General features: G+C 51.5%; 1 protein-coding gene across 1 annotated transcript in view; it reads right to left on the bottom strand.

The window, feature by feature from the left end:
• Positions 1-16,196, bottom strand: part of Gcn1 (GCN1 activator of EIF2AK4) — a 66,208-nt gene that overhangs the window by 30,781 nt on the left and 19,231 nt on the right. The window contains 20 exon segments of the mRNA XM_052755137.1: positions 201-395; positions 654-819; positions 2,056-2,126; positions 2,277-2,466; positions 2,549-2,676; positions 3,973-4,116; positions 4,350-4,430; positions 5,255-5,436; positions 5,722-5,877; positions 6,929-7,127; positions 7,212-7,325; positions 8,308-8,401; positions 9,075-9,253; positions 9,934-10,058; positions 10,188-10,377; positions 11,752-11,911; positions 12,043-12,118; positions 13,505-13,597; positions 15,505-15,553; positions 15,555-15,658. Coding sequence (XP_052611097.1) covers positions 201-395; positions 654-819; positions 2,056-2,126; positions 2,277-2,466; positions 2,549-2,676; positions 3,973-4,116; positions 4,350-4,430; positions 5,255-5,436; positions 5,722-5,877; positions 6,929-7,127; positions 7,212-7,325; positions 8,308-8,401; positions 9,075-9,253; positions 9,934-10,058; positions 10,188-10,377; positions 11,752-11,911; positions 12,043-12,118; positions 13,505-13,597; positions 15,505-15,553; positions 15,555-15,658 — 2,696 coding nt within the window.

Here is a 16,196-nt window from a genome sequence, read left to right as displayed (position 1 = left end):
ACTCTAAACACACAAACATGCATGCGCACGCACACACCAAAACACAAACCTCTAGCAAATGAGCAGGAAAAAATGAAATACCTAGGTTCTTCCTGGAGAGGAGATGGCTGCTGTCAGCCACTCAGCTGCTAGCATCCTACAGCCTATCCACAGTGGATTCCCACTCCCCCGTGACTCACAGCCCCCACGATGGGAAGTACCTGCTGAGAAGGTGTAGAGAGGGCAGCAATGAGCTTGGCAACAATGGGTTTTACTTTGGGGTCACTCTTGTCCAGGTGCTTGGCCAAAGAACCCATCAGGACCACCACACTCTGCCGCACGGCGTCATAGCTGGCATCATTGGGTGCATCCTTCAAGAACTCCTCAAACACTGGCAGCAGGGAGTTGACATTCTCCTGAAAAGGCCAGACAGACCCCAGAGCCACAGGTCAGCCTCCAGGCTGCAGCAAACAACAGGCTTTGCCTCTGGGGCTGACCATGCTGGCAGGTTTTCCAGCTTCCAGCAGGCCAGAAGCAGACCCCTGAGGGTTACATCCTCTGTCTTTCTGACACAAATGAAATTCCCGCCAGGTGCTGGTGCCCTGTCAGCGTTTCTGGCACTCACTTCTCTTCTCAGTCTCACCCCACCTCCCACAGCTGCTCAAACTGCTCACCTTCCCATGGGCATTGAGTGTTGCGAGCGCTGCATCTAACATGCACTTCCGGACATCTGGGTTTCGGTCATTGAGGGCATCAGGGACAAAAAACTGAAAGAGCGGTTTCACCTGAGAGCTATCCAAATACTGCGAGAGCTTGTTCAGGGCCAAGGCTAGACCACACCTAGGAAAGAAACGGGAGCTTGTAGGTGGCAAGGGCGAGTCAAGGGATCCCACACGGATGGAGGACAACAGCAAACAGCTGTGGGGCAGGGTGCGGCATGCAGCCCACCATGAGGCAACTGCCCAGTGTTCTGAACAAGCCGCTTGTGAAATGGAGACCAGCCACTGGCCTGAGGTTACCTCCTGCAGGAAGGATGTCCTGAGGCAAGGACCCATTCTGCCTATCTCCCTGACTATGGGAGGAAATGTACACCACTCTACCTGTGAGACAGGCTGAAGAGGAGAGACCTTGATAAAAGAAACCGATGCAACAGCCCTTGGTCGGGAACAAAGGCAAAGTGGAATTACTCTCCTCAGTCAGAGACAAGACACAGAAAGAAAGCACGATGGCCCCACACAACACCCCGTACCAGCCACAGCCACAGGAGTGGAGAGCGCGGCTGTACTGCCTGGTTATGTCGCTGGACATGGCCAGAGTCGCTGGAGAGGAGGAAACTTCAATTGAGAAAATGACTCCAGAGGATTGGGTGTAGGCACGTTCTTTAGGGTTCATGGTAGAGGGCCCACCTCATTATAGGTGGGGTCATCCCTGGGCAGGTGGTCCTGGGTTCTATAAGAAAGCAGGCTGAGCAAGCCATGAGGAGCAAGCCAGTAAGCAGCACCCCTCCATGGCCTCTGCATCAGCTCCTGCCTCCAGGTTCCTGCCCTGACTTCCTTTGATGATGAACTGTGATGTGGACGTGAAAGGCAAATAAAACCCTTTCCTCCCCAAGTTGCTTTGGTCATGGTGTTTCATCACAGCAACAATAACCCTAACACAGTGTGGTCAGCCATTCAGGAAGCTAGCCCTACTGTTTCATGAAAGCCCACTGTGGGTGACAAGTGTCTTCCCAGGTCATATTTGCTCCTAGACACTTACCTAACCTCCACCTACTACTTCACAGGCTGAGAGAATGAGTCAACATCTGCTGAGCACACTGCACATTGCTAACGGGCTAGGGCTAGTGCTTTACCAGGTAGGTTCTAGCAGTGTGTCCCTCACACAGATGAGGAGACAATGTCCAAAGATGCAGAGCTGGTAGACAGGGAGCCAGCACTGATGCAGGTCTCTCTGACCCAGGTGGCCCGACTTCCCGTCTACTTCAGCATCAGCACATGCTACCCCCTTGCAGCACCCACCCCAGTCCAGCTAGTGTATCTCAGAAAGCTTGGCAACAAGATCAAAACAGGGCTTTACCTGGCTTCCCACTGGTCTGGGGGGGACTCTGAAATCACTCGCCCCAAAGCATCCAGCACTGGGGGCGGCCGCTGCAACAGACAAGAGACTGTGCTCAGTGCTCCCCCCTTACCCCAGGGGCATCAACAATGGCCCGGACCCTGTACCATGACACAAGCTGAGCAGAGCACATTCACCCACTTCCCCTGCCCCAGACCACAGCAGCTGCCCAGGTCACTCACATAGAGCTTCTCCTGGTAGATCTCCATGAGCCTGCCCATGACTTCTGCCGCCTGCCGCTGGTACCGTGCCACCGCCTGGGAAAGGGCTTCAGCCCCAGCCTGCCTCACGGCTGCCTCATGGTAGATCACATCATCGATCAGCAAAGAACAGAGATCTGATTGTAGATCGAGGCCCATGGTTGACCAGAGCCTGCAGCAGACCAAAATTGAGGATTGGTCAAGCAAAGGCCTGAAGCATGTTCCCCGGCAAACCCTGCTGGAAGGACTCTGACCTCTCAGCCAGCTTCCGGATCTCATCATCCTTGTCAAACTTAACGACCCAGAGTCTTCGCAGCAGGTTCAGGCCGTTCTTTTCATCAGTGTCAGGTGCTGGCAATACCAGCTGGAGCTCCATCAGCCCCTGGGAGGAGGAGGAGGATCAGACTGTGAGACTTGACATCTCAGAGGGGAATGTATCCGTCTCCTCACTTCTGCTGTCCTAAACACAACCATTAACTGCGTGTGGCTAATAAAGGAAAATCAACTACAAGTAACCGCAAGTCAGGCAGGCATGGCAGCCAGACCGCAAACACCAAGCTTAGTGTTGGCCTGCCTGACTTGCAGTTAGGTGTTGGACAGAGCCGGGCTAGAAGTGCTGGGAATCAGCTCAACTGGTGACCTGCTCAGACCCCTCAAGTAGTGTTTTTTGGGGGGATCTAGGGGTATAGCTCAGTGGTTCAGAGGATGCATCATGCCCCTCAACCCAGCTTTTTTTCTTTTGTGAAATGATGACGTATGGTGGTAAAAGTTTTTGTTTTGTTTTTAAGACAAGGTCTCTTTATGTAGCCCTGGTTGTCCTGGAACTCACTATGTAGACCAGGCTGGCCTTGAACTCAGAGATCTGCCTGCCTCTGCCCCCAAATGCTGGGATTAAAGGTGTACACCAAAGCTTAAGAACTTTTTTAAAGTAAAAATTACCAATTTAACTCTAAACATGGCTGACAAGAGCTCAAAAGGTGTTTGTTAAATTAATTAAACAAAAAAACAAGCAAAAAAAGCATACGCCATCATTTTTCCCCACAATAGAGGGACCTAGCATTTGGGAACCACAATCTAAAAGCCATCCAGAAATGCTAAACAGAGGCATACAGCTGCATCAATGCCATAATCCTGTGAGTTAGGTCAGGGGATGGTTATTGTTAACTGTCAACTTCACAGACTCTAGAATCCCCTAGAACATGGGCCTCTGGGCATGCCAATGGGGAATGATCTTGATTTTTATTATGTTCATTGATGTGGGAAGATGTACCCACTGTGGGTGGCACCAATCCCTAGGCAGGGAGTCCTGGAGGACTGGAGGAAGCCGGCTGAGCACAGACAGCACGTATCCACTACTCTTTTTCTGATTGCAAATGTTATGTGCCCACTGCTTCAAGCTCCTGGTTCCTTCCCTAACCACATGGATCACAACCTGGAACTATGAACTACAGGAAACCTTTGATCCCTAAAGTTGCTTTTGTCAGCATATTTTATCAGTACACAGAAGAAAAATAAAATGGACAGTGCTACATCATGACAAGCTTAGAAGGACCCTAACCCACCCATGATCTCCTCTTCTCTTTGCCTCCTAGCCCTGTCTGAGGTAAGAGACATCCTGCCCGACGTTCCTCACGCAGCTCCAACACTTGCCCAGAGTAACAGGAAAGCACAGACGCACCCGGAGCGCGGTCTCCCGCACGCTGGTACACGGGGACTGCAAGGCAGAGAGCAGCACGTCCACCTCCTCCTGCTCCGCGAAGGCACAGCCGTCCTCGCCACTGCTGCTGGCACACAGGGTGGTCAGGGTGTCTGAGGCTAGAACCTGCGGACGACATCGACACACTGGCTCAGTTCAGCAGCTCATTTACACCAAGGCAGCTGAACAGGTGAGCTTAGAAACCCCACCCCATCGCGCCTCTAGGGCGAAGTCCCATAGTCAAGCCAAGCAGTGGCATCCCTTCTACACAAGAGGGCCAAGAGAAAACTAGGTCTTGACTACTCATTCCTGAAGTCGGAGTCACAAAAAAACCACAGCACAGGCCAACTGGAAATCACCTGTAGGCGAGGAGAGCCTGTCCCGATCACCCACGTCAGCAGGCGCAGCATGGCCACTCGAGGCAGCAACTCTGGACCATTCTGGGAGGGAACAGGAGAAAAGTTATGATGATAAAGTAGGAAAGGTCTATATCCACGCCAGGCAGCCAGTCAACTGCCATTCCCTCACCTACATGAGGATATCCTGGGTCACAGCACTGACTTAGTCACCATAGAAATGTCATTAGGTTTATTTACAACCATGCCCGTAAGTGCTAACCTAGACTATCACAGGCTCTGAAGCTTGCTTGACACTCCCAGAGTGAAATACTGATGAACTGTGAGCCTAAGAAGAAATACTCAGCTTTACAAGAAAGAAAGAAATGCCAAACAAACCCATCACTCAACTGAGTGTGGTGATGCACACCTTTACCCAGTGCTTTGAGGCAGAGATAGGAGGTCCTCTGCCAGTCTGAGGCCAGCCAGGGCTACACAGTGAGACTCACACCAAGACTCACACAAAGCTTATTAGCGTTGAAAAAAAGAACTCTTAGTGAGAAGCTAGCTCAGTACACATCATGTAACCTAGCAACTAAAAACCAGCATGTGCTACAGATATGCCAGAGACAGGCAAACACAAACAGAGCTGTTCAGATTAAGGAAAAGCTACAGTGCTCAAACAGCCACGAATAGGTAGTAGGTTAGATACAGCGCAGTCATGCACGGCATAGGACCTCAAGCAACGGTAAAATCAGAACACGCCAACACGGACGCAGACTTAGGGAAGCAGCAGCATGGCCCCTTTTATATTAAAGAGCCATTGTCTGTTATGTGGACTGCGGCTACTGACAAAACAGCAAAACTCAAGGAAGGGAACCTTTGCCTCCCCAGACCCCTCAGACCACGGGACGAGAGAGCCTGCCAACCTCGTCCACTCGCTCGGGTGGGGTGTCAGGGGAAGCCCTCAGCTGCGCGTGGATAGTGAGGATCTGAAGGATCTGGGCCATCTGCTCCTCCTCCTCCTCACTGTGGTAGGGCATCTCAGTGAGCACCATCTTTAACATCGGGAAGACCAAGGAGAAGGCCGGTGCGGACAGGGGTGCAGCATCTGTGAGAGCATCAGAGCAGACAGAAGCTGGGCGACTGAGCAGACCGCGGTGGGGACGATGCCGGAAGCCTGACACCAAGCACAGTGCCAGGTACAATGGCTGGTGCTAAACCAGCCCCGCTTCTACCCCACGGAGCAGCCAGTTCCAGAAGGTGAGACTGAACAGAAGCAAACAAGGAAAACCCAGGCCAGGGAGGGAGGACTCTCCCGACAGCAAAGGCACAGGAAGCCAGGGACGCTGTGGCTCCTGCCTCGCTCCCCACACCAGCTCCCACTGCCCCTTACCTGGCTCACCCTTGCCCACCCTGTTGGCGATGGTGTGGGTGTGCAGCAGCGACACTGCCCTCCTCACAGCCACAGCGAGCTCTTCTTGGCACCAGGACTTATCCAGAGAACACTCTGGCTTCAGCAGGCGCAGCGTCACATGACTCACCAAGGTGCCTGGGAGAAGAAAGACAGGCAGCAAATGACCACACGCAAAGGCGGCATCGGGGCAGAGGCAGCCTGTCTCCGCCCGCCCCTGCTCTGGCAGGTGCATCAGAAGAAGGGAGGACGGCAACAGCTGCTGCCCCTTTGTTTTTTGCGGGGGTGATGTTTGTTTGGGAACATGGTGTCACTACGTAGCCCAGGCTAGCCTAAAACTCAGGATCCTCCTCCCTCTACCTCCCAAGTTTTGGGATTACAGGTATGCAATACCATGTCTGGCAGAGCTGATACTTTTGACACTAAAGAAGTCAGTGTGCTGGGGGGCACGTGCCGCCCAAGAGTCACTGAGCCCACAGTAAAGCTCTAGCTACATAGTTCCACCATCAGGCAGCTACTAATACTTCTGGCAGGTTCCACATGCACCAACTGACATTTCTTCTCAGAACAGCTTGCAGGTGCCAGCCCCCATCCTGAGAACATTCCCTTTAGGCTAGGAAGAAAGTCTGCTTAAAGTTTCCAATGACTCATACGAGTAAGACCATTGTAACTCCTCCTGCTTGGCTAGTGTTTCTTCAGAGCTAACAGAGAGCTAAGGGTCGGAGATCGCTGGCCACACCACTGACACATGCTGCCTATGAGCTCTGAGCACAAGGACCAGCCACAGCACACCAAGCCTCTCTCACTACCCCCGAACCTGACTTTGTGGAGAATGGCCACAACAGAGGGCTGGGGTGTGGCTCAGGCACCAGAGCGCTTGCCTAGCACACACGAGGCCCTAGACATGGTCTCCAGCACTAAGCCAAAGCTACTACAAATAGATGAGATGCTAACAGCATGTAAAGCCTGCTCCTCAGAAGGCAGAGAGAATGCAAAATGGAGGCAAGAGGAGACACTTCACTGCTCTTGAGCACATCCAGTTTGAGGCTCCACAGGCTGCTTGCATGTGGAAACAAAATTCAGCAGCTTAGGCCACCACATGTCTCCTCACAACACCCACAGGCACCTCCAGCCCACTTCCCAAACATCCCAGAGATAACCAACCACACACCAGCAAATAAGGACTAACCCAAGGCCTTGAGTCTAGGGGGCATGACACAGGCAGCCAAGGACAGGAAGGGGCCTTTGACCCTGGGAGCAGCCAGGGGAGATTTCAGCAAGGGCAGGAAGGCGTCAACCAGAACAGGGATGTACTGGGTCAGGCCACGCGGGTTCCTGGTCACGATGGCGTCTAGCAGTCCAAGTGCCGCCTCTAGCTCCCCATCCAGCTGCAAGCAGAGGTACCAGGAGAGTCAGCGGAGTCCAGTCGGAGACAGCAGAGAGCAGGGCTGGGCCGCAAGCATCCTCCTCACCTCCTGCATCCGCCTCCGAATCTGCGCCTCCTTGTCCATCTGGGCCTGCAGCATCTCCTTCTGCTTGCTGGTCAGCTGCACCTCCTCTTTGATACCTTTCTTCCTCTTTATCTCCTGAAGGGCGGTCAGGAGCCAACTCTATCACGGCACAGAGCTGCCTCCCCAGCACCACAGGAAAGCTAGCGTCCTTCCAGAAGGACCTCCAGGCCAGCCTCAAGTCTAGGACCAGGGCCCCAAGCCCAGCACATGCCCTCCTCCACCCCTATAAAGGTCACGGCCACTGGATAGCTACAGAATGGACACAGTAGCAAAAAAGGAAACTTGAAAAAGGGATTCTCAGCTTTAAAAGACGGAGAGAGAAATGTCACAGAAACAGCAGGCCCCTCAATGATCTCCAAGGGGCATTCTGGTGGCCACATGACTTCAGATCAACCTGCCCTCAGACCCACCCAAGGCTGTTATAAGACGAAGACTGCTTGGGTGGCAGAGAGATCACTCAGTCTTTCAAAGTATTTATCGAGCATCTACATCATGCCAGGAACTGTTTGAGATGCTAGAGACACCAGGGAGAAAATAAAATCTCTCCCCTCACAGAGCTCACAATCTAGCAGGTAAAGTTAGACAATAAACAGGAAACAAACATATAAAATGACTGCGGAGGGTGAGGAATGTCCTAAAATCTACAAGCCAGGAAGAGAGTGAAGCACACTGGGACAGACGGGCAGGGGGTCACTTCTCTGGGAAGGGCAAGCGATGAGCTGGGCAAGACCGAGGGAGAGCGTGGGCTGCTGACGCAGGCAGGAGCTCTGTCAGAACCAGCTCTCCAGAGCTGACTCTGTCAGTCACCTCAGGGTGCCTTAGGCTCCACAGCAGCAGGCCCTGCACTTGCTATAAGGAATCAAGACAGGCCTGTCTTTAGAACGTGAGGGCAGGCAAGACAGAGCAGCAACATCCAGTGAAAACCCGGTTTCCCTCAAGTCGGGGCAGAGGAAGCCACAGAGGAACAATAAGAAGTGTTGGAGAGGACCAGGGACAAATCAGGGGACAGAACACAGCACGAGCCAGCGGCCTCGAGTGCCAAGCTCGGGGGACTCACCTCCTTCAGCTCCAGCTCAATCATCTGCTCCTTAAAGGAGTAGGCTTTGTTCTCTCGCTTCATGTTGGCCTTTTTGATGCTGTCCTGCTGGGCACTGAAGTACAGGGGAAGCAGTTATCCGGCTTCAAAAGGGCCACCAGGCTCCTCAGCCTCATGACGGCCACCAAGCCGGGCCGGCAAACCTTCATATTTGTTTTTCCTCTGTGTGTCTGTGTGTCCATGCATGCGTGTGTGTGCTCCCAGGTGTACGTGGAGGCCGGAGGTTAATCTCCAGTGTCTCCCTCTACCACTCTCCATGGCATCTCTTAAGACAAGGCATCTCACTGAACCTATATGCAGCTGACTTTTAACGAGGCCAGCTGGCCAGCAAGCACTTCACTTAGGTCCATCTCCTCAGCTTCTTTTTTTGTTTTTGAGACCCTGTTGCAATGGAGGCAGGGCCTCTATATAGTCCTGGCTGGCCTCCAATTTACAATCCCTGTACCTCAGTCTCCAAAGTGTGGGATTACCGGCACGCACCACCACACCCAGATTCCAGGTAGCTTAAGTACTATGGAGCCGGGCAGTACTAGATCCAGATTCACCAATATCTAAGGCCTAAGCACCAGTCTTGGAATACAAGCAGCTACTTCTGCCACGGACAGACAGACAGGCTGTTTTGTCCACTCCTCACAATAACCCCATGAAGATGTCTCCATCAAATCAGCATGAAAGCCAGAGGTGGGGAGGAGAGATAACGGAGTAACAAGTGAGCAACTGAGTCTCACCTCTGGATGATGGATTTATCAAACAGCTCTCCAGCAGGGGTCTGCATGATGGCAAACTCCTCCCGAGTCACGAGGCACAGTGCAGGATTCTGCACAGTGGTGGTGATAGTGCTGATGAGCTGAGGGAGGACTCGGTCAGGGGACAGGATGGAAAGGGAGGCCATGGCGTTCATGGAAGACTGCCAGACAAACAGACACAGTCAGTCTATGACCAGAATAGGGTTCTGCCACACCCAAATGACCCCTGCAATCGGCTCCCCTTTCTGCCTTGTGCTTTGAGTAATGCCCACCAACTAGCTCGGCTCAATGTAGTCTGAGCCTGCCTTACTAGACAAGCCCTGGCTCTGCCATTATCACTGATAATGGTCCAGGGCAGCTGCCCCACCATTTCTAAAGGCAGGCATGTAACCCCTAGTCAGTTGGGGCAGTGAGACCCCATGCCAGCTGCCAGTACTGGAAACTGTGGGCTTTCCCATTTGGAGCTGGTGGGAGGACAAGGTGTGAGCCTGAAACTCTTTCTTACCAGAAACTTGAGAAGGCAGTTTCCGTGTTGGAACAGAGAGAAAGGACTCAGAGAACCGATAGGTTTCATGATGGAGGAAGTACAGAAACCACCTCTACTCTCCTAAGGACACCAGCTGAGCCTTGGAAACAACATCCCAAGCTACTCACATCCTGAACACTGTCCGTAAATGAGGCCCTTTTTGTGCTCCAACAGTCTGCATTTCTGTCACTTACAATCAAGGGGCCAAGCCTATATACGTCACCATTCTTCCTGTTTCTGTGAGCCCTCACTTCTTGTGCCCTAGGAGTCCCCCGGCCCTGACAGAAGTACAAACCCAGCTCATGGACCCATTACCTGGTTCAGGGGACTCTGGGTAGTGATTCTGGGGATGATCTGATCCAGGTGCCTGGTGATGAAGGCTTCAGGGTCAATCTTCATCCTGGTGAGAAGCGCTGGCCAGAGTGCAGACTGCATCGCCACTGAAGGAGAGAAGCTTCTTGAAGCTTCTGCCTGGACCACCATCACCCTACCCAAAGAGCCGCCCACTGCTCCATGCCCACCCTACCCATAGAGCCGCCCACCGCTCCATGCCTACCCTAGCCACAGACCTAAGGACGGGTGATGAGAGATGATCAGCATCTCCTGGGCCAGCTGCTCAGTGCTCGAGATGTCACCCTTGAGCCCTGGCACCCCAGAGATGACACACAGAGCTTCCTGCAGGACCCGTGGAGGCACATAGGTCTTGCCCATTTCAGTCACCTCCCCAGCATCTGTCACAAGAGCCTCCATGGGCAGCACCTTTAGAGAGAGAACAGGTGAGTCCCCACAGAGCCCTAGGCAGGGCAGCACACAGAGAGCATGCAGAGCCACTGAGCCTCTCCTGCTGGAGTGCAAGCGATGCCTCGCTTCCTGCCCTGGAATCCACAGGCTGTGAGATGTGCCCAGGTGTGGGAAAGACACCCAGGACATCCACCTAAAACAACCTAGGGGAAGACCAGGCACACACGCTGCTAAGGGAAAAAGGGTAAAGCCTGGCACCTAGAACGCTTCAACAGTCCAGGTCACTACCATCTACTCCTGGTTCTTCCTGCTGCTGCCTGATAGAACCCAGACAGACTGGAGAGCTAGATAAAAAAGAAGGCAAGCCGAAGGGTCCAGGACACCATGAGAACACCGCCCACAGACTCAACCAGGCAAGGCCCCCGGAGCTCACAGACACTGACGAAACAATCAAGAACCCTCTGTGGGTCTAAGCAAGGGCCTCGACAGATAGGTTACTGGTGCCCAGTTGGTGCTCCTGGAGGACCAGACAGCAGGAGTTGGGGGGACCTCTGACTCTTGCCTACACTCGGGTCCCCTTTGCTCCCAATAGATCGCCTTGTCCAGCCATGATATGAGGGTTTGTGTTTTTTGGTTTTTTTAATGGCATTTGTTATGCCATGTTCGGTTGATATCCCTAGGAGGTCTACTCTTCCTTATCTTTTCTTTTTTTTAAGGGAAATGGAGAAGTAAATCTAGGGGAGAAGAGTGGTAGTGGGAACTGGGAAGAGGGGAGGTAAGAGAAATTGTGATCAGGACGTAATGTATGTAAAGAATAAAAAAAAAATTTTTTAAGATTTATTATGTATACAGCATGTATGACTGCAGGCCAGAAGAGGGCACCAGATCTCATTACAGATGGTTGTGAGCCACCATGTGGTTGTTGGGAACTGAACTCAGGACCTCTGGAAGAGCAGTCAGTGCTCTTAACCTCTGAGCCATCTCTCCAGCCCAAGAATAAAAATTTTTTAAAAAGTGTTTTAGAATAGTAGCCATGGCCACCTCTCCTTCGTCAAAACGTGTTATTAAAACTGTTTCAGACTCTTAAAAAAAAAAGGGGGGGCTATAAGCCTTCCTTGCCTTTAAAGATACAGTGAAAAGAGCAAAATTGAGAATAAGTGTGTGTTTAAAATTAAGTGTTTTAAAACAATCAAAAAGAAAATATCCAAAAATATTTTGGTCGAACTACATCAAAGGTATGGAAACGGGCAAGAAAGTCTCTAACAGGCAAAGATGTTACCGAGGCCTGGTGGAATCACCCAGTCTGAGCGAGAGGACATGCCAGGAGTGGCCCCGCTAAAACCCTAGGGCAGAAGCACGTTGACTGAGTAGTCCCAGAGCCCAGAGTCGCACCTTGTGAGAACTGAGGACAGTCTTCAGCTCCTCCAAAAGGCCATTGGCCAGCTTAATGCCCCCGAGAGAGGAGAGCAGCTTCCGGACGGTCTGCTGTGCCTGCCTGCGCACATGCCAGGTCCGGCTCAGGAGCACCGCCACCAGGACCCGATAGTACTGCCTGCAAACACAGACACGGGGGGCCTAGGAGGTGGGGATGGAGCTTCCCACAGCCAAACCTGCCTCACACCCACTCCCCAAAGCTGGGCCAACATCTGCTTTGTTGGCCCAAGAGAAGTGAGGCTCACGTACTGAACTTTGGTGTTAGTGAGTCTATTCGGGTGGTCAAGGAAAAGCCTCTCGGTCAGATGCAGCACAGTACACAGGCCTGTAAGGGAAAGAAACAGTGCAAGCCTCTTTTTCCAGACAAGATTTCTGTGTAGCCCTGGCTGTCCTGAAATTTGCTCTGTAGACCATACTGGCCTCGAACTCACAGATCCACCCGCCTCTACTCCCAGCTTTAAGTGGGATTAAAGGTGTGAGCCACCACTGCCTGGCCAGTGTAAGTCTTTCTGAAACAACTAAGTGGGACCAGTGAGCTGGCTCATGGGTAAAGGAGTTTGCCACTAAACATGATGACTTGAATTCAATCCCCGGAACCCACATGGTGGAAGGAGAACCCACTCCTGAAAGCCGGCCTCCAACTTCTAGGGAGGCGCGTGTGTGCATGCACACACGCACACAGAGAAAATTAATTAAATAACTAAATGTATTCTTCCCCAACCCCAAAAAGACTGGAATGAACTAAAACATTAACAGCAAAATGTAAATGTGATTAACACTAGATGTAAAGCTACAGTTCATTTTTATTTCTTTTTCTCTATTATACATATACATATTTTGAAGTAAAGAAGGTAAACACTGATTTTAACTGTTAAGGGTTACTAGCGGGCAGTGGTGGCGCATGCCTTTAATCCCAGCACTCAGGAGGCAGAGGCAGGTGGATTTCTGTGAGTTCAAGGCCAGCCTGGTCTACAGAGTGAGTTCCAGGAAAGGCACAAAGCTACACAGTCTCGAACCCCTCCCCACCCCCCACGCAAAAAAAAAAAAAAAAAAAGGGATGGATGGATACTACCAAGGATACAGAAGCAGCAGATGAAACTGGCTGTCGGTGGCTAGCAGGACTGAGTGGCCAGAGGTCAGAGCAGGAGGTAGTTTTCAATGAAGATTCCCTCCCACCTTGTCTCTGAACTACGTGAGTGTCATTCCTAATCAAAAGCTAACTAAAAATAAATTTAAACCAGAAAGTGACTAATAGTTGTAGCTCATTAATAGGATGTTGTGATTCGTGAGTCAAAAGGCTTTTCAAATCACTAATTAGCAGCAGACTCCTGTGAGGCAACCTAGAATTTTGCACATACACTTGGAGATCACTGTTCCTTTCCTGCCAGGGTGGAAACCGGTCGTTTCTGTGTCGCCTGGTGGGGGAGCAGAGCTGCCACAACTCCACCGGTACTCCGTGTAGGGGAACCCCGACAGTACCAGTTACCCACTCAGCTGTAATTGCAGCTGCTGTCACAGCTCCACGGCTGTCTCTACAGCCCGCCCAGGTCTGCCTCCCTACTGAGCCTGACTCTCCCACAGGAATAAACTCAGTCAGAAACAGCCAAGCTGCTGGTCAGATCATGGTTCTGAGCGCTCACAGAGGCGCTGGCCAAGCAGGTGCTCAGGAACAGGTCCCCCCCAAAGACCTGTCAGAGACCGAGAAACTCACCATCCTCTGAAGCCAGGAGCAGAAACTTCTCAGAAGTGAAAATCTGCTTCTTTTCATCCACAACCAGCTGCCAAAAGTTGTTCAGTTTGGCTTCTGCAAGAAACCAAAGGTCACCCATGACCCAGGGCACCATGTTCCCCACATGGCCCTACTGAGCTGAAGCTACTGGGCAGGCTCTGTGAAAGACACTCTGGGAGGACCATTCCTAAGCTCATTGTTCTCCTATTCTGAAACCAAACGTCAGTCCTTCTGGCCTCACCTGCAGTCTGGACAACTATATGGTTCTCTGCTGCCTGCGGCTTCTCCTCTGGAATTCCCACTACCCAAAAACCGGGACGAAACACCCGAGGTTCACACAATGCAGCTCTTTCAGCCTTTCCCTAACTGTGGCCATTCCTTCATGAGAGTCACGTCCTTCCAGGCTCTCCTTCCAGCCTCTCCGAGATCTATTCAAATGCTTCCTCCTTCGTGAACCCTTTCCCAACACTCATCCCTCAAACAACCAACCAACCCTCCTTCAAATGACACACATCTACCTCTGTACTCCCACTCCAGAGCACGCACCCTGAACTGTGCTGAAGTGAGGTTGTGATCACGTTTATCTCCACCCAAGGTAGTCAAAGGCCTTGGCATATACAGTGGATGTAACAGCATGCAGAGAGCGAATCCTAGTTCTCAATACAGGAGCAAGGTCAGGCGAGAGAGAGCACAGGCAGACGGGGAGGCCGCTAGAGGCTAACGCTGGGCACCCACTCCAAAGGTCCATATGCTAAAAATATGGCCCCCAGCTTATGGCACCACTGGCAGGTGGCAACACCTACAGGAGACAGGGCTTGGGGGAAGTAGGTCAGTCACTGGTGCATGCTCTGGAAAGAGATGCTGAGACCTGTGTCTTTGCTTTGCTTCCCAGCCAGCAAGAGGGGAGCAGCTCTGCCCATCCACACACTCCCTGCCTGCCACAGATCCAAACACAATGGGCAGCAGAAAAACAACTGCCCCACCACGTGACTAGAACCTCTGACCAAGGGCCACACTAAATCTCCCATCCTCAGCTAGATTTCTCAAGCTGACTAGGACAGAGCAGAATCCCAGCAGGCAGAGGAGAATGGGAAGGCTGTCTTTAATCATTTCCACACACGGGTGACAAGTGAGATGGTATACACAGTATGTTACCCAGCATGTAGAGATGATGTGACCAGCTGTTTGAAGTTCCTGCCTTAGCTCTCCCACAATGGCAGAGTACAACCTGGAATTGTAGCTGAAATAAACCTTTCTCCCCAAGATGCTTTCGGTCAGAGTGTTTATCACAGCAGTAAGAATGAACTAGACTATCCTACGAATATGTAAGTAATTAAGACAAAGTCTAGGAAATGACTCAGTGGTTAAGAGCACTAGCTCCTCTTCTGAGGACTCAGGTTCCTAGCACCTACATGGCAGGTCACAACTGTCTATAACTGCAGGTACAGGGAATCTGACGCCCTCTTCTTTTTTTTTTTTTTTTTTTTTTTTTTTTTTGGTTTTTCGAGACAGGGTTTCTCTGTGTAGCTTTGCACCTTTCCTGGAACTCACTTGGTAGCCCAGGCTGGCCTCGAACTCACAGAGATCCGCCTGGCTCTGCCTCCCAAGTGCTGGGATTAAAGGCGTGCGCCACCACCGCCCGGCCTGACGCCCTCTTCTAACCTCTGTGGCACTGAGTACTTGTGGTGACCATACATGCAGGCAAAACACTCACACACACAAAACAAACAACAGACCCTAAGTCCTAATACTCAACCTAGCAGTCCAAGTATCACAGACAAGCCCAGCCCAGAGCACTGAAGTAACAGGGCCAAAGACAGTGAGTGAGAGGCCCGGCTGCACTCCTGTTGTGACCCTGAGCTCATCCCTACAGGTAACAGGCAGCCCTGGAGTGAACAGGCTGATGCTGAACATCCAACACTCGACCAGGACTCTGCAAAGAGTGCTGTCACCTGGCACCTTGGATGCATGCAAACCCTTACCGGCCTGTGAGTCAGCCACAGAAAGCTTGGAGAGCAGCAAGGCTGCAGCAAACCCCTTCAGTGACCGTGGGAACCTGAGTGTTCTGGGAGGCCGCCTTCTCTACTGTCTGCATAAGCAAGGGCAGAAAGTCCAAAGCCTGCAGGAGTGTGTCACCTGTGGAGACAGAAGCATCTTAGAGACATACTGGTCTGCAGGGGTGATGGGACTACTTAAGACATTATCCACCGGGGTTTTCTGAGTATCTCAAAGAACTGGAGTGAGAGTCTGGGACTTAAACTCTATAACCATAAAAGTTAAAGGTAACAGAATCCTATTAATCTGATCATCTGCTGCTCCTCCACTGGATAAGGAAACAGAGAGGCCACGTAAACTGTCCAGGGTTGTCAACAGCTGGTTGACAAAGAACCACTGCTAACGTCATGCCTAGCAACTCCAATCCAGTGTTCTTCCCATACAAGACAACCTCTAGCCAAGATGCTACCCTGTGAAATAAAAAACACTAAAAATAAATAAATAAGCTAGGTGTGGTAGTGAACACCTTTAATCCCAGCAGGTGATATCTGTGCGTTCTAGGATAGTCAGGGATATGTAGAGAAACCCCATCTCTAAGTAAATAAATTTTTAAAAAAAAGTTAAAACTACACCTAAACACACTCATTTTGGTTTTTGTAACTACTCTCATACTCCAGAC

This window comes from Peromyscus californicus, unplaced genomic scaffold (genome assembly GCF_007827085.1).
Source record: "Peromyscus californicus insignis strain IS unplaced genomic scaffold, ASM782708v3 Scaffold_2__1_contigs__length_46816999, whole genome shotgun sequence".
Lineage (NCBI taxonomy): Eukaryota > Metazoa > Chordata > Mammalia > Rodentia > Cricetidae > Peromyscus > Peromyscus californicus.
This window is presented reverse-complemented; position numbering and strand designations above follow the sequence as displayed.